The following is a 26,200-nucleotide window of genomic DNA, read 5'->3' as shown; positions in this document are numbered from 1 at the left end:
ATGACTGCATTTCTTCTGTGAAAAAAAAAATCAATTAAGATAACAACATTTTTTTTTACTAGAGTCACAGGATTTCGTCTCTGAAATTACAAGTTGCTTCTACTTAATTTGAATATATTTGATATTCACTTACATTCCAAATTTTCAATGCAGAATAATATTTTATATACAAGAAAAGCGCAAATTTGTTTGCCATCTGTAATAAATATACAGATGCATAAATCCTGTTTACGTCTACTAGTCTTGACAATATTCATTTACACAAGCATGTAGGTAGCTGGAGGTTGAATCCAACATGTGCAGGGAAAAATATGCAATGCTGCCCTCTCTCATCACTTTTGGGCCAACCCTGCTATAAATGTCATATTCATGTGCGGAGTTAATCAATCGGCCTGGAAGCGAAGCATGGCAGTGCATCGTGGGATTATGAATAGGGCCCTCTATCAATCAAGAATTTATGAGTATTTATTGTAAAAGAGAAAGACCAGTGTGGTGTGTTCTCTCATATTTTACCAAATTTTCTTTTCAAATTTGGTTTTAGTCATCAACCTTAGACTCATTACTACTGATGCTGATTTTGTTCATGATGTTTTTGTTATTGCCTTTCTGCCAAGAAAGCAAGTGTATGCAAGGAGCTAAATTACCAGGGGGTGTTTCATAAAGCTGTGCGTAGGGTTACAAATGACTTGAACATGAAGAGCTAAACGGGATTCTCCAATCCTTTTAATTGCATCAGCTAAAGTTGAAATATGCAGATGTAGATTAACCTCATCATTATTAACAAAACATTTTAATGCAAAGTGTATTTTGGGCTACAATTTAATCAAGATTATGGGAAAAACAGTCACACTTTGTTAAAATGTCAGGAAAAATGTGGGCATTCCATTTGGCTCTTCATATTCAAATCATTAGTAAAGTCATGTGTAACTTTACGCACAGCTTTATGAATCACCCCCTGGTGACTTACAGCTTAAATATTATCAGAGAGACTTGGGACTTAAATGATTATTGATTTCCAAAGGGCACCAGTAGATTGACTTGGTATTGAACCTGGGACCCTCGGTTATGTGTCCACTGCTCTACCACTAAGCCATCAATCCCCCTCTTCTCCATTTTATTTAAAAGCAGTATGTAGTGTTCAAGGGCATGATTTAATCATGACCTTATGCAGGGTTTACAGAAAATATTTTGTGGAGTTAGGGGTAAAATGTATACCCCTCAGCAATCAAGTTCTATATATTTGGGCACTGATGTATCTTGCATCATATTGTAATTTATAAGGACTTTTGTAATACAAAACAAAGCTATTCTTTATTTCATTATTATGCCTCCGCCACCGAAGGTGGTGCCGGAGGCATCATGTTTTCGGGTTGTCCGTCCGTACGTCCGTACGTCCGTCCGTCCGTACGTCCGTCCGTCCGTCCCGTTTGACCGTTATCACAATATCTCAAGAACCATTTAAGATTTAAACTTAAGACTCGGGAATAGTATTTATCACCATAGGAAGACGATCTGATTAGATTTTGGAGTACGTAGGTCAAAGGCCACAGGTCACAGAGGTCAACTTATGAAATTCCTTGTATTGAGTTTGTTAGCGCGATATCTCAAGAACCATTTGAGATTTAAACTTCAAACTTAAGGATAGTATGTATCACCATAGGAAGACGATCTGATTAGATTTTGGAGCACGTATGTCAAAGGTCAAGGGTCACAGAGGTCAACTTATGAAATTCCATACATTGAGATTGTTATCATGATATCTCAAGAACCACTGGAGATTTAAACTTCAAACTTAGTGATAGTGTGTATCACTATAGGAAAACAATCTGATTACATTTTGGGTCACGAGGTCAAAGGTCAAAGGTCACAGGGCTCATTATGTATGCAAAAACAGCTTGTGATCGCGTTATCTGAACAACCGATTGATGGATTCCTGCCAAACTTTGGTCATGTATGTATCTTGCAGAGCTGATGAACTGATTAGATTTTGGGGTCACGAGGTCAAAGGTCACAGGGCTCATTATGTATGCAAAAACAGCTTGTGATCGCGTTATCTGAAGAACCGATTGATGGATTCCTGCCAAACTTTGGTCATGTATGTATCTTGCAAAGCCAATGAACTGATTAGATTTTGGGGTCACGAGGTCAAAGGTCACAGCGCACATTGTGTATGCAAAAACAGCTCGTGATCGCCTTATCTCAAGAACTGATTGATGGATTCCTGCCAAACTTAGGTCATGTATGTTACTTGCAGAGCTGATGAACTGATTAGATTTTGGGGTCATGAGGTAAAGGTCAAGGTCATGCGGCTCATTATGTATGCAAAAATAGCTTGTGATTGTATTATCATTAGAACAGATTGATGGATTCCTGCCAAACTTAGATCATTTATGTATCTTGCAGAGCCAATGAATGGTTCATAAGATCAAAGGTCATGGGCTCATTATGTATGCAAAAATAGCTTGTGGACGCATTCTCATTAGAATTGACAGATGGATTACTATTTAACTCAGGAAATCTTGCAGAGCCAATGAACTGAGTAGATTTTAGGGTCATGAGGTCAAAGATCAAAGGGTCATATATGTATATGAGAAATTGCTTGTAATCACGATATTCTGAGAACATGTTATTGGATTACAATTGAACTTGAATTTGAAAAATTTCTTCGTTTCGGTTTGTAAAATTGCTCTATGACGGAGGCATCATTTTCGACTGCGCGCAGTCGAATTCCATCTAGTTTTCTTCTCTGAACTTCTGCTGATTTTTTGCAATATTCATTAACATGAGCTTTCTGTTTTAACATTCTTTTTTTATTTTCTGTTCATTTTGTTTTTTTATAGATGGTATATACATGTATGTGTGTTACAAATATGCTTATTGTTTTGTTTTTATATTTTGCATGCTTTTTAAGATAGTTTTTGAACATATATGAAAGTATCGTTAAAGCATTTAACATTTGTGTATCCTTCTTTTTTTAATTCTTTTCTTCAGACTAATTAGTTCTAGCTTGAGGTATTTAGCGATTATATTTAAGGTTTTATCATCTTCTTTTGCCTTCCTCCTCTTCCTCTCTCTCTCTCTCTTGCTCTTGTGTTTCCATTTCGCCACCTGATTGGGCGTCTGTACCCCTCCCCCCCCCCCTATAACCATGCCACTGGTTATAGGCAGATGACTAGTCATTATGTCAGACCCATTTGATCCGGTAGGAGATTTTTACATTGCTGTTAATCTCCATGTAGTTCCATTCTACTCCAAAACAAACTACACATTTTCGAATACAGATATTTAGGAACGGTTGCATAACAGTTAATCTTTTGAGAAGGCGTTAGTTTTGATACGAGACGAACAAGAGCTTTTTTGGTCTGTTCTAGTGATCATTTTTTAAGAACCTTACTCCACAACTCGTCACATTTCAATCCAAGGAAGAGGAAATAATAAATATAACGGTCTGGAGTGATCGAAAGGTATTACAATGGCTGTCTGGGTAATCAAAAATATAACTGACAAATGTTGAATGTTGTAAGAAGCTACAGATTAAAATTATGTTGGTTTTGATTTAGAAATATACAATGGATTAAGAGGTTAGCCCTAGCAACGTCGCCTGAACGCTTCATTTTATTCTGTCATCCTTGTCTTTTGTTTTGGATGTCGTTCCATTTGAAGGCCACAGTTATAATGTATAAAGATGATGAAAGTGCAATATTTGATATGGTGCCAGTATAGCATGGATGACCATCTTTGCAGATATCTAATTGTTATTTAGATAACTGATTTACTATTTGCTTTCATACATTTTATTCAATATTCTTTACTTATGTTTTATTGAATCAAAAGAGAATCATGTTTATAAATAATTGGTGAGTCCTTAAATATCAAGAGTAACATAGTGAGCTCTGTATGTCTTTTCATTATATTTAGCTGAAAAGATTGAAGCTTTTTTGTGGCATTTTTAAACTTGTCTCCAAATCTTATTCCTTAGAAAAAATTATGTGGTGTAACCCTGAAATTTGACATACTTTTTACTATTAGTGGTCAGTATTTATTCGTTTTGTTTCAGATGACATTTAGCTCATCTCTTATCGACACAGCATAATTTGTTTCAATATTGGTATCAAACGAGCTCAAGATTTTGTTATGAATAGTGCTGAGAGATTCTTTAAAAAGACAAAACTGAAACAATACACATAGAGATTCAAGTTTGTGTATTTTCATTGTTTAGCTTTGTTTTGTGGATGATACTAACCATTTATTTTGCACATGGATAGGGAATATTGGGTATGGGTAGATTCATATTGAATTTTAGAAATGTAAAAGAACATGGAGATCAGCTTGTGGTGTAGAGAAGAGAATAACAGGCCTATATTTTTTCTGTATATAAGGCAGAGAGCTGTAAAGTTTAATCTTACAAATGAATGAAGAATTCACCTGCTGAGAGCCAGAAGGGCATTAACTACAGTATATGGAAAAGTATAAAAGTTAATGAAGATAAAGGTGAGTTCTGGTCATCCGATTGCATTGTGAAAGAAAAGGTGTGCAATGGATCACAAAAATTGATCATGTAGCATGTAAGTATTGGTGTGTACTGCAAAGTTCTGTAGTCATCAGAATCCTAATTAATTTGGCCCAGTCTTGGAAAGTAACAAGCACTGTACACAGAAAGATGTATATGGGACTACACAAATGGTGTCGGTGCTACCAACATTGATTTCCTAATCATTCTATGCTCATTACTCAGCCAGTATACATTTTCTACCAAAATTGTTTGTCAAATGACATTTATTTGTAATCTTAAACGTTCAGTGTAAGTTTCGTTTGATTCTGTGAGAATTAATTTTCTTTTGACTCTGTGAGAATTCATTTTCTTTTTTTTACGTGAACTCACCTTTATCTTTAAGTTCCTTTTGACTCTCAACAGACAAAATATGAAATGGTGTATTCTGTGCAATCTTGTTTTTATTGTGGCTCGTTGAAATGTAAGCTTATTTTAAACGTTGTATCCTTTTCCATTTTCAATTAATGCAGTTGTTTTTATTCAGCTCACTGCTGTACATTCCTACAAATATCATGTGTGTTGCCTGGGTTCTGTTTTTTTCTTCATATTGGGTGTTTAAAAGTGTTTGTACTTTTGCCGGATGATATTTGTTTAAATAGACCACACAATGTCTATCGATCATGAGAAGAAGACAAAAATTTGATGTACCATGGAGATCTTTGGTAGAAGTTTAAATCATATCTAAATTAATTTGTTGCCGGATTTGTGACCCGACATATACATCGGTTTATGGAACCAGCGATTGCTTGAAGTGTGATATTGACAAAATCCGCAAAGCCTAGTAAAGCGTTATTGAATTTGAGGATGGGCAAAATGTAAATTTGGAATCATTAATGTTTCCTGTGTAGACTTCAAAAATGAAGAGGAGATGAACATGGTGACAAAAACAAAGTAATATCCATGACAGACATATGTTAAGTAGATTCCATGACAAAGAATGTTTGGGGCATCATAAATTATCAGTTGAGTGATAGAAGGTTGTTACCTCTATGTTAAAGTATATGAGCTAATAGATGTTGTCATTTCAAGAACATCTACTTTGGACCTTGACAAGTTGTATCTTTTGGCTTAACTATCCCACCTCTCTGTGTATTGTTGGATACAGACCCAACAAGAAAGGTTTATAGACATTTGTCTTTCAAGACTTTCATTAAATCCTTTTTTATTGTCTGATTTTATTTCTCCAACAGCAATATGATTAATCAATATATGAATTGTACACAAAAAAAATATATTGGACACGTGATAGGCTGTTTATCTTGGGTTTGTGCGCAGTTTCTAGGTAACGATAAAACTTTCAAATATATTTATAGACATGGTTTCAATCCTACTGTTTGTTCTACTTGAATATATTTTAGAGGATTTGACTTATGTATGTAGTGTTTCACCTCTTGTAAGAAAGTAGGGTCTGGATTTTTGTTAAATTTTGTATATTCCCATGTATTTTGTTATGTTATTTCAAATTGGTATTTTAATTGTACAATGGGTTGTATGGGCAATTTGATTTTTTTTTTCCCGGATTTATATTAGTTTGAAATTAGGGCATTGGTAAGGAATTGAATTTGATTTTCCCTTTACAAATTACAAATGATTTGGTTTATATAATTCTTGGTTAATCCATTTTATTTAGAGATCCATTTTGAATGATAATTACAGGCCCTTTCCCATATATGGCTGTTCCCTGTTTACATAGTGAGTATGTTTCTGATGTGAAGTCTTCTCTTTGTTCATTTGTTGTTTGTCTTAATTTCAAAGAAGTTACTCATCCCAGTTGTTGGTGTTAGAGTTGAGACTGATAACTAAGTTATATGCGTGGACAATCTTTAAATCAGTCATGCTAGTTGCATTTGTTTCTGAATTCTGATTGAGACACCCAACTTTTTAATTATTTGGGAGATTAATTTTCAAAAGCGCAATATGCATTATCATAAAGAAACTATTTATGCACAATTAAATCCTATATTTCTTGCAGTCCAGAATAGAGATCAACATGTTGAAATTTCATTGGAAAATGAGCATTATAATCTTCAGATCGGCAAAACAGAGACAAATGGAAGTTTATATTTCTCCATAAGAGATATAATTGCTTTCTACTTGTGCTTTTCACCAATTACAGATGTATAACATTGTTTATAAATTTATAAGCTTTATACATTTTTGTTAAATTTAGTTTTCTCAAGTTGCTGCAAGAAGGTCATATTTACGCTATTTCCAAGTGATGTGTTTCAGAAAAAAACATGTAGTCTGTAGTAGAGTCAAAGCGATTAATATTCTTCATGTGAAGATGTTGAGAATAATCCCATGTACAATTAACGGCCAGGTGAATGATATGTTAAATCTGTTGAAGGCTTAGAGACGATGTCTATTCTGCTTTTAAAGGAAAAGTCAAACCTTCGCTATTCTGTTTATCTTAGTTATCTTTTCGCTTTTATTCAAATGAATTTATTACATGGGTTGGATTGCCCTTTAAATATTGGTTATTAATCTTGTAGAAGTAGTTTTGAGCCCTCAAGCACAACATAATGAAAGAGTTTTTTGCCACGATATTCTATGCTATGAAAGTTTGAATTGTAATTGCAGTATGAGAGTTATTGTATCTTAAATAAAACTACAATTGCACTGTAACCTGAAATGACATCTGTCATCACCTCATCTATAGATGTCGGATTCTTTCTAAATTCCAACAAAAAATGAAGTACTAAAATTGATTGCAATTGATTGGTTGGTGTTGTTTAAAAATGTTAAGAGTATCATGATCTCTATAAATGTGTAGAAAATTCCTGTATGTATCTATGTATATTGATGAATTAAATTAGCCAAACTTGTAATCAATGTGGCATTGCTTCAGTTTTGTATTTAAAACAAATGAAAGTGTTGGAATATGTATTAAAAGGATAAGAGAGGTGGTAATTGATTGATTGATTTTTAATTTAGAAAAAAGGATAAGCAAAGGGTGGGGAGAGAGGGGGTTTAAGAGAACGTGATACCGTGAAAGAGCAAGAGATAGTGCATAGAGAACAGATTTAGGTAGAAATAATGGAGAGAGAGAGGGAGACAGAAAGGGAGGGGAAAACATGAAGGGAGTATGGACTAAACTTCACAGAGATACAATTTTTTCTGAAACACAGCGACACACTGACAGTCCACAGTTTGGATAACATGCCCCTGCCACGCCCACTTCTGCCCCACCTACACCTATTAAACACGCGCGCTCGGGCACAACGTAGAGAGAGAGAGAGAGACGCCATCGAGACTGGGAATAAAAGAGAGGGAGGAAGAGACTCTAAAAGAGCGCGCGAGAGAGAGAGAGAGAGAGAAATATATATATATATATATATATATATTTATATATATATATATATATATATATATATATATATATATATATATATATATATTGGTTAGAAGAGTTGGTAAATAGTTACTGGTTCGATACAACCAAGTTTGCAGTCTTCCATCTCTTATGTGTATAGTTGCGATTGATATCAATCACAAATAAGTTGTGATTGATATCAACCATTTTATAAGACGGGGCCCAGGTTGATCTACAAACATTTTTAAAAATTTCGAAGTCAAATGATATTCGGTTGGGTATAATTCAGAACTTTATTGTACTAGGGCATAAACGTGAAGGAATGTGATGATACAAATAATGGCCATCAATTATTGAACGAAATAACAAAATATACACTGTTTTGTGTGATATAATCATCACCGATATTAAATTAATCAACCTAATCTAGGTTTTCTGTTTTAATACGGTGACTTGTTTTGAGGTCAAAGCACGCTGCTTGAAACAAGAAATTAGCATTTTTTTTGCCGAGCTGTATGCATATGGCTGTTTTTCAATGAATTAATGAAGAAGATGTTTGATTCATTTGCTGTTATACTTTTTGAGTTTTTGTCTACCGACTAACAAATATAATTTGAGATGGTGGTAGAATGAATACCTAATTAAAGCGCGCTTTCAAAAAAGAATTGACGGACTGACGGTCTGTTTATATCATAGTCCTATCTTTTTCATATCATGCAGATTGCCTTTTCTAATTTCTCTTTTAAAAAAACGTTTTGAGAACAAACTAAATACTCCCATCATAACACTACAGGCACGTTGGTTTTTCATGTTTGCTGAAGTTCCTTCGAGAAAATCTAAGAATACCACGCGAAAGATGAATGATTAAGGCCATTCCGATTAACCTTAATACACCCTGAGCCCTCCCATAATTCTTCTCCATTTGGGAGTCGTTATAATTCCTTCTTTTTTCCATCTTTTGTTTTTATTGCTACCCCTTAAGGTAAAAGCAAATATGAATTTGAGAGAGCTATAGTGAGAAAGAGACGTGCTCTATTTCTTTAATCCGTTACAAAGATCATGAAATGTCGCTTCTAAAACACGAGCGAGTCAAGATGCCTTCATCATGGGACCTGCATCCAAGTCTCATTTAGATTCAACACCACCCTCCGGCTACTAAAATATATTGGTTTAATTCTAATGCAAAGCGACTAGAAAGTCAATGAAAGACATTAAAAGAGGGAAGTGTTGTCTGCTCAAATTTCATCGTCCTTTTTTTCCCGCCTAAAACCTGGAGAATCTTCACTCGGGCGCAGACGTGCTCGGCGTATTAGACGCTCCTCTCCCGCGCGCTCTCTCGCAGGGCCAAACCGGGTGTAAACCTACCCTGAAGCAACTGTGATTGAAATTCATTCCCTGCGTTGGCGAAACTCGAGAGAAATCTAGGGGAAGAAGCGGGGATTTTTATTTCAAGATCCTTGCAAGCCCACGGGGGGAAAGATAGTTTCACACTCGAATCGAAATGCAACTTAACACCTCAACAATGTTCTTGAAACAGGCAATCTACATTTCTCCTTTCTAAATACACGGTAAACGGAGAAAATAACATGAAAAATGCATGTAGCGGGGATAAGAGGCCACTCCAGCGGGAAATGTAGACGCCGTGAAATCTAGCGAGACAAGTAAAGGGAGGGGAGGAAAATGAGGGCTCAATAAGATGATAACCCATAAAAATAAACCTGGCCTAATTCAGGGCGGATATGACTATGAATGGTAAAAACAAAATTTACATATTTTGCGGCATTCCTGTCATTCCCGCGCTGCGCATCCCTCTCCTTCTAAGTCATCTCACCCCTTCTTTCATCTCTCTCTCCCTTTCATCAACTGCCATAGCTGACCATATACGGGGAGGAACTGTAGTTAAAAGCCCCAAAAGATTTACCACGACTATTTCAGCGGGATAAGCCAGGTAAGTCTAGACGTTCTGATATATACCAGTGGGACAAAAGCAACATGGCTGAACTATTTCACGTTTTATGGGAATAAGGGATAAACGAAGAAACATAATGAAGAATCAATTTACGAAACAGAACACAAATTGGATCATGAGGTTGCAGGGATAAGATTATCGGCTGTGATCATGCCTCAAGGAGGTTAATATTCATGTATCTCCTTTCTCTACTCAGAAAGAAAGAGAAAATAGAATTTAATATGAACAAATTGTTTTGTCTTTAGGCTAAGGATTATTGTATTATAGGATATTTTTATATGAACGGTATTATGAACAAACAGTTCGGGAAGCTTTCCGGAAATTCTATACAATTTTTATCTTGTTAATTTAAAAGATGATTCAAACAATTTGGTTAAAGATGGCCGTCTACGATATTACGAATAAGTAAGACTATAGATGGAAGGAGAGTGAGATGAAGAGAGGGGTATGGTGTAAAATGGAAATAGTGAGTTACGATTTTAAAATATATATAAAACCTTCTGGAAGAGAAAGTTTTAAAAAGAGAGAGAAAAAAAGAGGGGAGAGGGAGGGAGGGGATGAGACACAAATAAAGTAGAAGAAAGAGACAAGCAGAAAACTTGTGGGGAATGAAAGGCAAGAAAGGAGGGAAACAGAGCGAGATGTAAGTAAGTGTGGAAAATATTCTGATTTTAGGTTTGATCTTTTTCTCGTTTTGTAGGCTACTACATGATACAATTTCATTTATGATTCTTATTTGAATATTAAATTGCCTACAGTCATTATAGCGGGGGATTTATGGAAGAGAGAAGGGAGGGAGAAAGACAGGGAGATACAATGAAGAGCAGGTTTTGAAAGAGGGAAATAGAGAGGGAGAAAGAAAGAGAGAGAGAGAGAGAGAGAAAGAAAGAAAGAGAGAGAGAGGAAGAAAGAGAGAGAGAGGAAGAAAGAGAGAGAAAGAAAGAGAGAGAGAAAGAAAGAGAGAAAGAGAGAGAGAGAGAGAGAAAGAAAGAGAGAGAAAGAGAGAGAGAGAGAGGAAGAGAGAGAGAGAGAAAGAAAGAGAGAGAGAGGAAGAGAGAGAGAGAGAGGAAGAAAGAGAGAGAGAGGAAGAAAGAGAGAGAAAGAAAGAGAGAGAGAGAAAGAAAGAGAGAAAGAGAGAGAGAGAGAGAGAGAGAGAAAGAAAGAAAGAGGGTGAGCAGGAAGAAAGAGAAAACGAGAGAGAAGTTCGTAAAATATGCGACAGGGTGACAGAAAGAGAAAATGAAAAAGAAAGGGAAAGAGGGGGAGGCGGTAAATTGTCTCCGTTTAGAATAGCAAAATATAGAATACATATCTAAAATCCACTGCTGTAAATGCAATAATTGCATCTAGAATGCCATAACTCCGAGATGTACTTTTCATGGCCATTGCTTTGGGGGTGATTAGGGGCATTATGGCAGTTTGTTTGGATAATGGAGCCCCAGATTCTCATTTTTCTCTTGCTTTTCCACATTTATATAATAATCCTTCATAATCATCAACCATAACCTTAAACAGAGACAAATAAATATGAGTATGCTTATAATAACCGTTAACATTTCCACTCGCTTTCTTGATTTGTTTCTACTTCTGTGTCTTTGTTCGACTCAATTGAACGGCAACATTCCATGTTCATTTTCGTATCATAAATCGTTTTAACATTCTAATGGCATTCTTGAATTGCAAGAACGCACAGTTGATGTTTTTAGCCCTGGATTTTGCGTTCGCCTCCATTTGCTTTATACCTCTTATTCGACTAACCAGCTGAATCGGATATTTCATATTTCTCTCTAACTCTTTCATAATTATGGCATTTAAAAAGAATCTAAAGTCATATATTTTTGCGTGTTATTTTAGTTAATTATATGTTGATCTATGCATATTTGTTCTTATTTTTTATTACTGTAACTCATTCTAATTCTATCCCTCTGCGCCTCAGAATAGTTTCCTAGATTGATGGCGCATAACAAAATGCTGTATTTCTTTATTATTTATTTATTATGGCAGAAACTGACAATATTATTGTTACCCCTCCCCCCCCCCCCCCCCGTGTCAATGCAATTGTTATGTGATAAGCGTCTTGATATTTAAAAAAAAAACACGCAAAATACATTTTTGGTAACTATCTTAATCCAAGTGATAAAATCTCTTTCACTTGTACTAAAAAATTAGGACTTTTGTGAATTTCATGAACATTATATGGTTGGTTTGGAATTAAAGTAATCTGAAACTCAGCTTTTCATTAAAATTTTTTTCGAATAAGTTAAACATTTCTTGCGTAGTACAGGGCCTTTTGGAAAATATACTTTGTTGGGCCTCTTTATATCTGACCTTTGACAGCTTTTTTCTTCTTTCAGCGCTCTCAAGCCTTTGAGAGGTTTTGGGTTATTCATCATGGAGCACAAAATGAATATATTTTGTGGCTTATGGATTAATACAATGTATAATGCATTTTTGATAGTTTCCTGAAAAGCACACAATTATTTTATTCGGAAAAGGGTTGCCGATTCAACTTTAAACCTCTTGAAATGGAAATATTCAAAACTAGTCAACTGGATACCTTTAAAATGGTCAAAAGTGGATTTAGCGCCTGGAGCAATAAAACCAATTCAGACACAGCGCCTGTTTTTAATGAAATGACAAAAATTTGGAATTCATATCTTTATCTCTGAAATGCAATTTTGAATAGCAAGGTATGTGATCTTTCCCATACGAAATTTGTTAGGCCTACATTTTCAAGCGAAGTTATCATTATTATGATATGAATGTTCGCATCGTTGGAAAACACATTATTAAAATATCTAATGTCATTGTGAAGGATCAAAAGGGGTGAAAAGGAACAGAAAGTAAATTAGCATCTTTTTACACTTTTCTGGGTAACGATCCAAATGTTTATAATTTTTTTTTCTTTATCATGGAGAAAACGGAAAAAGTCAAATAAAAACACAATCACACACAGAGAACAAAACAAAACAACGATCTATCTCCCTCCCCCTCTCAGTTTCCCTCTTCCTCATTCCACTCCCTCTCTCTTTCTCTCCCCCTCTCTCTCTTTCTTTCCCCTCTCTCTCTCTCTTTCTCTCCCCCTCTCTCTCTTTCTTTCCCCCCTCTCTCTCTCTTTCTCTCCCCTCTCTCTTTCTCTCCCCCTCTCTCTCTTTCTCTCCCCTCTCTCTCTCGCTCATTTTCACTCAAACTGTTTCTCTTCCCCCTTTCTCGCTCATTTCTCCTTCCACTTTCAGAAACGGAATTGCAATTGGGCCGTACCTAATTCAACTCTCAGAAGGACTTTCCGTGTCTTAAAATCTAGATTCAAGCATGCAAATATACCTCACTCCACTATCAGTGAACATTAATTATGCATATCATGTTTGATTTATGTGGCCAAAGCGTGGTCTCATGTTGGACACGCTCGATCAGGTATTTTCATCAACTTCGACGCGATCTACTTGTCTTACGCCCAAGTAGCAGGAACTTTGACTTTGATATTTAACCTTAGCCACGTTAGCTACTTCAAGAAAATCTTTAGTATACTTGACTTCCAACTGCTTTCTCAACAACTTTTGATTTAGAGCCCTACAAAATATGCAAGATACAGAAGTAAAAAGGGTAAAAAAATTCTCTCATGGTCTGTGAGAGATATAGGGTAGTCCCATATACATCTTTCTGTGTATAGTGCTTGTAACTTTACGAAGAATGGGCCAAATTTGTTATCATTTTGATGATTCCAGAACCTTGCAGATGCTAGATGCTAGATGATCAAACTTTTCTGATCGATTCCACAACGTTTCTTTCACAATGCAATCGCATGACCATAACTGGTCTTTACCTTTAAAATACTTAAAGGATGAATCTTTTTTTGTTTAAACACCTTAAGTTTTGGACAATGTTTCTTTTACCCAACCATAACCTTTGCCCTCAGTTTAGTAAAGATAGTCATGGCTATAACATTTTCATGCACCATGTTCAGATCTTGGTCAAACAAAATAAATCATAGAAATATAAAAATTAACAAGATCATGACAAAGTAACACATTAAATATATTTTTGCATTTTAATGAAATGTACAAATATAGACATTACACCGAAAAAAGACATACATGTATTTCGAAACATATCAGCTTCTAATGTACATATGATATATTATATACAAATAATGTGTAATCAGTAAAAATTGATAGCTATCTATTAATTTGATTTGGAGATTTATTATGGTTATTATTCTGGTTGCTGCACTGATAAGACTCAATGCTTCCTACGTTGTATAGTCATTCATGCATGTTGCAAATGTTCTTTTTCATGAATAAATAAAATAAATGCCAACATGAACTTAAAAAGAACATTCTAAAGAATAAAATAAATAAAAATTGACCAATCTTTCTCTGCTCACTTAAGAGCAGTAAGTACTTTTAAAGTGGCATAAAGTGATTTAAAGAAGTCTTTGAAACCAATTACAAACAAACAAATAACAAAAGTCTGAATATTGTAGCATCATCTGTCTATTTTAAAACAAATGCTTATATAACATTGTGAGGGAATTATAAGGAAATAGAAAAATGAAATCTTTGTAACTCTTTCTTTCAAAGTTCCCAAACAATGTTCCCTCTTGGACCCACTTGGGAAAGCAATATGAATCCAATGTATGTTCTCCATTCAATCAATCATATATGTTTCTTTCAAAACGAGATTTATCACTAACACTTTACCTGTATCCAGATTGGCTGTGTAGCTTTCATTTCGAGGATGCAATCAAACATTTGTCATGTGAAATAGGCCCTAAGAGATACTACGGAATGCAAGTATGGAATAAAGGCCGGAATGCATATTGATCCATGTATTCCAGTGCTCTAGCTTGCAGTATACCCCCACATGCTATGTTATTAAACAACGTTTCCAGGTCGCGCAATATGTAAGCATGTTTTGATTCCACTAATCTCCCTTCTGAGCAATCCCATGAATACTGTTAATACCAGAGACAAAAGTATTATGCTCAAATTTAATTACAGGTTTATTAGGCCAAATAACACAAATGAAGCGTTTCTCGTCCACACCCGCCTCCTCTTTTTTTTACTATTTAGAAGAAAAAAAGCCAAAAAAGCCACACACACACAAAAAAAGCATGTGATATACATTTTTGTTTAAATAGCTTCTAAAGTGATACAAATCATTTGTTTTGTCATACATTGCATCAGTATACTCACATAGCACAATATCTGTGAATAAATAGGCTTGGCCAGCTATAATTAGCATGGCAGCCATCTTGAGAAAAATTGCAATAAATGGCAAAAAAGTAAATAGTAATGCACTGCCTTCTCCTTTAAAAAAAGTCCAGACGAGAAACGCTCTATTTTTGTTATTTGGCCTTATAGGCTATTGGTAATTTATGGGTTAACGATGAAGATTGATTGCAGTACAGCAACTTTGCAAGGACGGATACAGGTGTGTTTCCACGTGGATCAGGATTAACGTCTCTTTCTTGAAAGCGATGAAGTATCAGGCGTCGTCTCCGTCCGACTGTATGACTTCTTCTGCTCCCTGTATTACAGAAAGAAATAAGAAACAAAGAGGATGATAGTAAAAGAGCCAACGGTATGTGCAATAGAGTGGTGAAGTGTGATGTGACGTCATCAAAAAATCTATTTTTAGAATTTCTCAATTTTATCTTCATTTTCCGAAAGAGCATACAAAATAATGTTCAAATGTCCAAAATCAGTTGAAAATGTTAAGTATTGGCCGAGATATGACCATCTGAATGAATAGATTTCCTATAGCTCAGTGTTATATTGCTCTGGCTCATAACTTTATGAACCATACATTTGGACATTATTGTTTATGCTCTTTCAGAAAATGAAGAAAAAGTTGAGGAATTCTAAGAATAGATTTTTATGATGTCACAGCTTTGGTACTCTATGCTGTGCAGTGTGCGCCCATTGTTTGAACTTCAATAACTACTGTGCTGTGCTGTGAACTTAGGCCTTTACAGAGTAGAGTGGTAGCCTTGATTTGGAAGTTTCTTTCAGATATCAACAAAAAATTCTAAGAAATCATTACTGAAGCATTGCCATGTGATTCATGTTGTATGCAAAATGCATTTTCATTCAATTTTTCAATTGTCTTATTCACAAAGGTACTATTTTACATTTTCAAAGCTCTTCAAAACTCTCCAAACCACTCCAAAGTTCAAACTTTAAAAAGTGGTCAGATAACCAAAAAATAAATTTTCACAGATAAAATAATTCCTACAAAATATAATTTTGAAGGGATTCAGGCACTTTCAACAAACATTTTGAAATATAAATTAAAGAAAAGATTAGTTTTTTTTAGAAAGAGGTTAATTATTTCTTCACCCCTTCACTTTAAAATTTTGCTTGAAACTTCCACCATGTTAAATTGTTAATATATCCACGGAAGACCTTAAAAAATGTTAAATAGTACCTTAACAAAAAAAAAAATCCCCTTTCCAACTTCACTAAAACAAAGTTAATTAACCACTTTCCTTTCACAAAAATGCTTAAATAAGCAAGAAATAAAAATGTACACATCATGTACATCAAAATTACATTAACTATGCTTTGCCCATTTCAGCTGCATTTTACAAAATGTCACTCTTCCGTGGAATCCTTTGCACATAATGAACAAAAATAATAAACGATGATTACATTTTAAAATGGCGGCTTCACATACTTTGCATTGAAATAACACACTTGACAAAAGCACTAGAAGCAATTTCTTTCTTTGTTTAACCTCCACAAGACTATCTTTAAAAAGTATTTTACTTCATGTCCCCCCCCCCCCCCCTTTTTTTTCATTCTCTCTCTTTCTCTCTCTCTCTATTTCTCTCTCTCGCTCTTTCTCTCTACTCGTAAAGATCTAAGTATCTCAGTGTCTGAGTAATTTGTTATCCTTTATCAAATCTTTGTTGATCTGCTTCTCTCCCTTTTCATATTTTTATTTCAGCCATCTTGATGCCAACTTCATCAAAGCAACTTTCAAAAAGGAAGACAAATGCTTAAAAAATTCATTTCCGTAAAACCAGAAACTTTCAAAAATTTTGCAATAGGTTCAGATTCATAAAATGTCAAACCGTGAAATAATTCAATTACAATTGACACAACACTAAATTATTGCAATTCGCAAAGGTCTCATGAATGTAAGTGTAACCTTAAAATATTTTTCTTACTTTTCATTTATGTACACAGCTTGATTAAATGATAATGTACTGACGAACTTTTCAACCCGCAAACACAAGCTTTTGCTTTTTTTAGTTTCTCCTTTTTTCTCCCTCATCTATCATGTTACTGTACATGAAATGTATTTGCAATTGTATTTGACGTAAATTTTAATGATTTTTGACAAATTAAACAATTTAAACAAATTGAATAAATGTAAATGCCAAGCAATTCACAATTTTTGGGGGTTTGAGAGTACATTATGAAAGTGGTCAACTCGATAGAAGCTTTTTTTTTAACATACCTCTCCGGCAGCCAGCTCTTCCGCTCTCCTCGTCTCGTAGATCTCTTCTGCCTCCTGCCTCTCTTCCTCGTTGTAGTCATCCTTGTCAAGACGTTCTATTCTCCTGATACCGATCAGAACCTCCATCCGGTATTCATCATCGTCTGAACAGGGGTTCTCTGCAGTGTGAAAGGGGTGGGGAAAGGTGGTTATTGTCAATCTGTATTTTGAAAGCTCATTCACACTTTTAAACTTATTATTATTATTATTATCATTATTTATTCAGCAAAAACAAAGAAAATCATTGAATACAAAACTAGAGTACATTTGGAAAATGAATCATTCTTCTTTTTATTTACTTTCTTTCTCCAATTCTTCCTCCCCTTTTTTCTTTCCCTTTATTGTTCTTCAAATACCCTAATATTCCCTTATTTACCCTAATCCTTTATGTATTCAATTCAGTTTCTTTCTTTTCCTTCTTCTTTTCTTCTTTGTTTTCACCTTCATCTGCTATTTGTTCATCCTCTTTTTTTAATTTCTCTTTTTATACATAAAAGTTACTCAAACTAGAGGTTATTACTTTTTTTAAAAAACAGCGATCACATCACATTATCAGCCAAGCTGAGCATAAGAATTGTTTAAGTAATTACCGACATGGGACATGTAGACTATTGAAAACAGGAATAAATTTTCTTCAGCCATTCAAGAAATATTTTCTACCAAACAGGATCCTATTTAGGTACACATTTCATATCTCAATGTGATAGTCTACTCCCCTATGTGAAGACGAAGAAATCAAGGGTTCAGTGACACAAAGACGTAACTCCATATTTTGCCAAAATGAGTATTTGATATCAAAATGTTCAGAAAATTGTGGGCTTCTAGGAAACACAAAGACTGAACTCCACCCAACACCCCATTGAAGTCAATGGCTAGTGAAACAAAGACTTAACTCCTTAAGGTCCAAGTACTCAGTGACACTAAATGGCCAAAATGGAGTTACGTCTTTGTGTCACTGACCCCTCAAAATATTTCTTTACTTACCGGAGAGGATCAGGGCCCGGAGTTTGGGCAGACACTTCATCTTGGCCGTCTCCTTCACATCGCTCACCATGTTCCCCCTCATGTTGATGTATTGTAGGTTCCTCATGTTCTCTGAGAAACCGTCCAGGTTTGAGATCTGGTTGTCACGGAGATGGAGCGTCGTGAGGTGCTCCAGTCGCTCCAGCCCCTCCAGTTTAGTGATCATGTTAGCGCCCTAAGGAAAGACGTTATACATGAATGTGACTGTGTTTTCATTGTGCCAAAATAAGCAAGCATATCTACTTTTGGCACTATACAATGTACAGGGTGGGTTGGTGGTTATGTTTTACATGACAGACTGTGACTGTGTTTTCATTGTGCCAAAATAAGCAAGCATATCTACTTTTGGCACTATACAATGTACAGGGTGTGTTGGTGGTTATGTTTTACATGACAGACTGTGACTGTATTTTCATCGTGCCAAAATAAGCAAGCATATCTACTTTTGGCACTATACTTGTACTTGTGGTTATGTTTTCTTTATACCCTGATTTTACACTAAGAAGTCTTGAGCTATTAACGTAGATGTCCTTTCAATACACCAAAGCTGTAGTTCTCAGGCCATTGTTCCCATGTAATATATACATGAATGTAAGTGGACAAAAGACAAAGATAATATTATCACCCCAAAACTAACTAGATTCTGAACATTACATTATTTTTCATACTACATCTAATCGGCTGTGCTTTAATTATGCAAACAAATATGAAATATACTCAATTTGCGTCCACTGTGCCCTATCCCCATTTGATCTAAAAGACTAAGTTTTTATCATACTCAAATATGACAGCAATATTAGCGAACATGCTAGTCATTAGTTCCCTGACCTAATTTTACCTGTAAAGTTTCTATTGGTACTGGAAGTTAACAACCCCTACATAAATTCCCCAATCATCTTCTACATGACTGATTTAATATTACACAAAAATCATAAAAAAATATTAATTTTTAGAAATTAAAGGCAACATAAGTATTTCAAAAATCTATACAAATGAAGATATATTTATTCTTTGATTTGTTTTTTTGTTTTTTGTTTTTTTGTTGATTTTTGTTGATTTTTTTGTTGATTTTGTTGATTTTTTTTGTTGATTTTGTTGATTTTTTTTTTTTTGGGGGGGGGGGGGGAGGCGGAGGGAATGTGGTGAGCATGAAATTAGTTATTCAACATTGTCTGCTGGAAGTCTACTCTTATGTGACTCTTCATTGCAAACTACACAATTAAATGATTGTCTCTTTAATACCAAGAGAAATTGCATTAAAAGTGCTCCTAAGTATGAATACACATCTAGATTATTACATCATGTTTTCTGATGCAAAATATTGACAGGGCTAATTTCCTAGACGGAAATCGGGACAAAAACTGTTCACTAATTGGTTCAACAACCTTTGTGATAAATTACATTTGTGATAATAACCATGGAAATGAATACAGAAAGTGGACAGAAATAGATGATTTCCATGATTAGCAACTGAGTGGGCGGCTTGCTCAATACAATGGTGATTTGAGAGTTACAGGAAAGAGCACGATTTTGACATTTCACTAGGAATGTAACATACATATGACTAGATCAAACGTCATTATTGTTGTTAATAAAGATAGCAACATTTGATGTTACCATGGTAATGATTAGTGAGTGCTCTATCAATAGCAGATGAATCAGACAATGGAGATTTTTATGAAACAAATGCAATCAAATAATGTTCATGCACATGTCTCTGGTATTAAAGGGATCCGGTAACTTTATCTCAGATTCTGAAACAAAATCTGATTATCAAGATATTTATGATTGGAAATCGAAACCAAATTTTGCGTTTTCATAACACTACAGTCTATTGGAGGAAACGAGTATGATAAAACCGGTCACTCAAAGATTTTTAATTTTTTGAGCACTTCTTGATCGTTTTGAGGCGCAATATTTTATGGCTTCAATATTACACCATATCACAGATACTGAAAACACAAAGGGCCATGCATCTTAAGGAGTTGAATAACTTTGAAATTGGTTTCGCTAAGGATATATTTTGATTGTGTCCAACAAGAAATATCTGTATCTATCTCATTTTCGCTTCCATTGAAAAGATGAGTCAACATTTAAAGGCATGACAAATTGAAGATAGATGTTGATAACCTTTAGAATTGATGAGATAAAGATCAAATAAAAGAAGGTTATCTTTTATAATAAACCAAAAGTGCACAAAGGGGGGAATGTCGGTAAAAGGGGTCAAAATTTAGGTTATGTTCACTTTTAGTCTTTCATAACTGCTACAATCTACTCAGAGCTTCTTAACTTTATCATTCATTTCTTTACATTGGATATGAAGCTAAATAGTATTTCTGCAAACGTACCAATTCTGATGCAAGTGACAACATGTAAATAGAGATTAACACACTTTTAAAGAAATATGAATCAAATCATATACCGGTAATATACCGGTTATTGAATACTAACATATATTTTTGTCGATAATATTTTCCAAAAATAATACTTACCAGAAAGAGGTTTTTGAGGTTGGGCAGATAAATTCCTGCTGTGGAGGTCAACTTGTTTCCTCTTAATTCCAATGTGTGTAGCTTGCTTAGTTTGGATGGTTCAAGGCCACTCACCAAACTGATTTCATTGACTGTTGAGGAAGAAAGCAGTGAAAATTATTTCTCTGTCTGTTGGATTTTTTGATGATAAGTTACCATCAATGGTGACTACCATGGAAACCTTGATTTGGATTGGCTGTTGAGCCCTGTTACCATGGTAGTTGTCATTGATGGCAAAACTACCATCAATGGTAAGTTTTATGAAACGGGGCCAAGAAATGAAATACCCTACAGCAATTGTTATATATTCTTGTTACAAGTCTTGCACATGAGCTCATATTTTTTTTGGTATAGATTACTAGAGCTATTTCAAACCTTTCTTGACGCAAACTACTCATTGTTCTCTCTCTCTCTCTCTCTCTCTCTCTCTTTTCAATACGAAAAAACAAATCAATGGTAAGATATATAGCAATGCACTTTGTCTTTAACAGATTGGTATCACCCGAGCATAGCCATAGTACCCGAGTCGCAGACAAGGGCAATACAATTACGGCTAGGAAAGAATAGTATGATATCAAATGAAATTTCAGATCTAAATATAAATGGCATTAATGGTCTATCAAAATATAGTTACACAGAAAAATTTAGTCTAAATTTAGCATGATCCTTTTAAAATTAATTCTATTTCCTGTGGTGGGGGGGGGGGGGGATAGTTGTTTGCTTTTTAAATTTGTTTGTTGATAATTCTCATTGATTTTGCTGTTTTTAATTTTGGGGTCATCTTGCTTTAGAATGATGCCGGGTCTTAACCCATTCATCCATATTGCAATAATATAGAGTAACCTGCCTTCAATACTTACAAGAGAGATTAAGAGATTCAATTAATGGGTGGTTGATGCCTTCTGTCGTTTGTATCCTGTTGTAAGCAAAACTTGCCACCTAAAGAGAGAGAAAGAGAGAGGGAGAGAGAAAGAGAGAGGGAGAAAGATTGAGAGAAAATAAATATTGCATATATCCATTTGAAAAGAAACAAATAAGATTTAATGGGTTACTATGTTTTAAATGAGGCCTTTAGGTTTATCTTTAAAATTGTTTAGTTCAGTTGAATGTTTCTTGGGAAAAATCATAATACAGCTCTATTCCCTTTGAATCATAAAATGTTTCATTCCAGAGTTCCTTGGCAGCATTTGAGTCATACTGTTCTCATCTCTATTGTATTTTCCGTTTGCTGCCAACTACTGTCACATAAATACCTGGAGAACTGTACCAAACAACAAAAAATGCATTTTTTCATCATGGACACTTTTGGTTTTACTAAGAGAATATGGAAGTTTTTATATGTTTGTTTGTAATATAACAGTTTGAATTTTTTGGGGTGAGGGGTTGTTTTGTCTTTTTTCCCTGTATGTACTAAGGTTAAATAAAATGCCTGAAGCAGTGTAACTACATGTACATAGTAATACTGTTTGTTCATAGGAGCTCTGTTTGGATTTGCTATGTGAACAGGGTTAATTTTGTATAAGTTTCTTTAATCTTTTACCACCGTTATGTTTTCTTTTTCTTCTTTGTTGTGCTTGTTTTTTTTTCCTCTGCTGAAATCTATGGTTGAATTAACAAATAAAATTTTAAAAATCCTGAGCGGTTTAAATTAAAATATACAGTTTGTTCATCGGAGCTCTTCTGAATTTACTAAGTGAACAATTTTAAGATGTTTGTTTTTATCTTTTCTTTTTGTCTGTTTCCAGAACTTTTAGAGCTTTCCAGGGCTAGATCACTCACCGGTTCCTGTGTATCCATCTTTTTCACTTACCTGAAGGTACGGTAGTTCATCCAGCTTGGCCGAAGCCAAGAGATTGCGGTCACAGTTCAAGGTCAAGAGATGGGTCAGCGAGCTGAGAGGTGAAATGTCACGGAGAGCATTCGTGGTGAGGTCAATGTACCTCAAGTGGATGTATTGGCTCAAGACGCTGATGTCTGTAATTTCCCTGTTACAATGATTTTAAAAAAGAGTTTCAAAATGTTAGTCATAAATACTAAAGTCATTTAATAATTTTTTTCTAATTTTTTTTCATAATTATTGTAGTTTAATAATAACAGCATTTTTTATAAAACAAAACACTTGACCTGTCTTACATGGCAGATACAATTCATTTGCTGATGTAAATTAATTGAATTCTTCAGTTCCCCTACAATTAAAAAATCATGATGTCCAAGAAGCATTCTGAAACTGAAATCTTAAGCACTGTTTGTACAAAAATATAAAAAGCTGTTCTTGTTCATAGCTCAAAGACATATTGAGATGGTCTTCTGCACCTGTGGTGCGTTTGTTTATGACATTTTCAGATGGAAATGAAGTGCAAGTCTCGCAAATATTTGAAATCATTTCATATAAGCATTAACATGATTTTATTTTATACATCGAAGATTTAAGGTTTGTGTTCATTATTAGAAGAGACAATATCATACCTCTCTTTGATGTCTAATCTGACATAAGCATGCGCTAAGCCATTTCCAGTTTTGCAGAGTAAAGACAGGTTCTCAGCTATCACATCCTCGGTCAATGGAACCTCTGGAATTTTCTGTGGAAAGAAGAAAAATTCTAAATTCAGAAATATGTGGACTTCATGATGGTTATGTTACACATAAATAGACGCAATGTTTATATAGGTGTTTTAGGCAGGTTGATTACATGATGTCCTTACTAAAATTAATTATAAACTAAAAATATAAGAATTGCCTTTTTTTGTCATTTTGTTCATCGATTTCAAATTGTGTGCCTTCAGTGAATGCTGGAGGTAGTTTGCAAGGTTTGCTGTGTGTGATCAGTAGGGGCGCTGGTCCGAGAATAAGGATCGTCCCCATAAACAAGGATCTTCTTTGTAAACGCAGACAGATGCGTCCGTAAAAATGAGGATTGTCCGCATTTTCATGGACGTTTCATATTCCGATCCACGCGTTGGCGCTGGGAAAAAACGGATTCCGCAATGATTTTCTAGATGCACTTTGCATCGACTTTATGAGCGATAAATCCTCAGGAAGATGGGGTTATTTTCTTACGCCCAATCCGCTTTTCACATCGCCAGCCCGCAGTTTACAAGGATAACCTCGTTTATGCGGACGATCCTCATTCTCAGACCATTACATAACATTATTCATTAACAATTAACATTTGTGCTTTTGTTTATGGCTCGCTCTCCACACAGGCAGTTGCATGCCAAGTAGATCTAAGGCTTGGTGATAGTTATATTGATCTCATGAATCACAAACTAAACTACCAAGGCCCATAAAGCTATGACATTGTGTCTCAAAATGACAAAATGAGTCGATCAATGATTCAATATCATTTTTAATTGTTTTTATTGTAGGCCATGTCATGTCATGATCAATTGAACCAGACTAACTTCTAAAGTCCATAATCAAAGAAACCTAAATAATAAACACAAGTCACAGAACTACTATTTAGAATAAGACCCTTATCAAAGTCGGTTACAACAACAGAATCTGGTATTATATTGATAAACATCAAAAACTATGAGGTGGCGCTGCTGAACTGACAAGGGCCTTCATTGAAGGCATCGCCACCCCAGACTTCTCCGTGTAAACTAGTCTAGCAATCGCTGCAGCACCCGCACACCATTGTTACCTCTTCTTCTTCTTGCTCTTGTTCATTTCCTTCCTCTTCTTCCCCTTCTTCTTCTTGACCAATTTCAGGCTCATCAACTCCTTCCTGATCCTCATCATACTCTTGATCGTCGTAATCTGACATTTTGAAGTATCAAATTCGTCCTAAAAATCGCGATTTTTATGGGGATCTTACAGCGGCAGAAGCGTTGCTTAGGAAACTCATACAGCTTGGTTGAACGAGGACAAATAAATGTTTAATAAAGTTTATATATTTTATAATTTTATTATGGTAAAATATGTAAAAAATATATTTACGTGGAAAAAGGGTTTATTTTTTTAAAATTAAAGACGAACAAAAATATAATTAAATATTATTTAGAATATATAAACATGATCAGAATAGGCTCGTTCGATATTGATCGAATTGATCGCGATTTCGCAATTAATTATTGAAAATTGAAGCAAGGCAAGGCAGTTCCGCCGAACCGGTACGTATAAACCATTAAGAATCCTACATTTCATAGAACAATATTGAAATTAACGTAATAGTAGTATTAATAGAACCTAATGTTTATTTCCTTGCTATATCTACTCAGTAAATGTCGTTTAAGCTTCTGTTGACAGTGTATTTTCTCGTGTGATATGTGTGTATGCTCTCGCTTGTTGTGTGGCTGCAATGCAGAGTCAGTGGACCGTGCAGTGAGCGCCATCTCTATCGGGGGTGATGCAGCCCAGCGCTGCCCTGGATGTCGGTGTTGTTATAATTAGTATGAAATGTTAATTTATGGCATGCACCGATTGTGAAATGTTATGCGTAAAGACACAGATGAAAGAAAGACAAGTATTGCCATTTCGTGGAATAGTGATCGGTTGGGGATACACATGTTCAATTGAATTCCAGACAACTCGCCACAAAGACAACCCGACCCAAGACAACCCGACCCAAGACAACCCGCCACAATACATCTCGCCACAATACCCTGGACAACTCGCCATGGTCGAGCTTGTCCAGGGTGGGGTGCCTTTTCGGACAACTCGTCACATTTTTTTCCCCTCATGATTTCTAGATCTAAAATCCCTCATCTTAGATGAAATTGTCATTTTATGTATTCATTATTCTTTTCTATCTCAACATTCAAGTGGAATTTTCTCGATTTGTTTTTGTTTGTTTTTTACTTCTTCTTTTTTCCACCATTGTGGCTAGCAAACTTGCTCCTTGAAGTTCTCACTTTAGTTTGAATGGGTGCACTAATTTACATGTATTATAGGAATCCATCATATGGTACATGGAGTTAAGTTATCTACTGTTTATTCTAGAGATGACCTTGTACATGTTAATAGTACTCATGAAACAGTGAGTGGCATCTATTAAATTGATAAATTATGCAAAAAGAACATTTTTGTTATCAGTGAATGATAGAAATGGTTTTTAGATAGATAGAAATGGTTTTTATTAAAAAGATCATCGCAGCCAATGGCTGAATTGCGATCCATTTCACAAGGTTATATACAATACAATTGCAATTCAAATTGAAATAACACAAAATATGACATAAATCAATAATCAAACATATAGACATTTCATAAAAATTCATTGATCAGATTCAAATTTTTGTTAAAAAAAGAAAGAGATAGGGAGAGGTGTAGGAGGGGGAGAGTTGAAGTGATGACAAAGAGAGAGA

General features: G+C 35.0%; 1 protein-coding gene across 1 annotated transcript; it reads right to left on the bottom strand.

The window, feature by feature from the left end:
* Positions 1 to 15,304: 15,304 nt before the first annotated feature.
* LOC576979 (leucine-rich repeat-containing protein 23) lies at positions 15,305 to 24,754 on the bottom strand. The gene is made up of 8 exons (XM_030986784.1): positions 24,538 to 24,754; positions 23,361 to 23,473; positions 22,705 to 22,879; positions 21,755 to 21,833; positions 20,856 to 20,986; positions 18,325 to 18,538; positions 17,302 to 17,459; positions 15,305 to 15,363 (listed from the first exon to the last, which is right to left on the bottom strand). Exons 1-8 carry the CDS (start codon positions 24,658 to 24,660, stop codon positions 15,322 to 15,324), a joined length of 1,035 nt encoding a protein of 344 aa, XP_030842644.1. The 5' UTR covers positions 24,661 to 24,754; the 3' UTR covers positions 15,305 to 15,321.
* Positions 24,755 to 26,200: the final 1,446 nt, after the last annotated feature.

This window comes from Strongylocentrotus purpuratus, unplaced genomic scaffold (genome assembly GCF_000002235.5).
Source record: "Strongylocentrotus purpuratus isolate Spur 01 unplaced genomic scaffold, Spur_5.0 spur5_scaffold_16, whole genome shotgun sequence".
NCBI lineage: Eukaryota > Metazoa > Echinodermata > Echinoidea > Camarodonta > Strongylocentrotidae > Strongylocentrotus > Strongylocentrotus purpuratus.
This window is presented reverse-complemented; position numbering and strand designations above follow the sequence as displayed.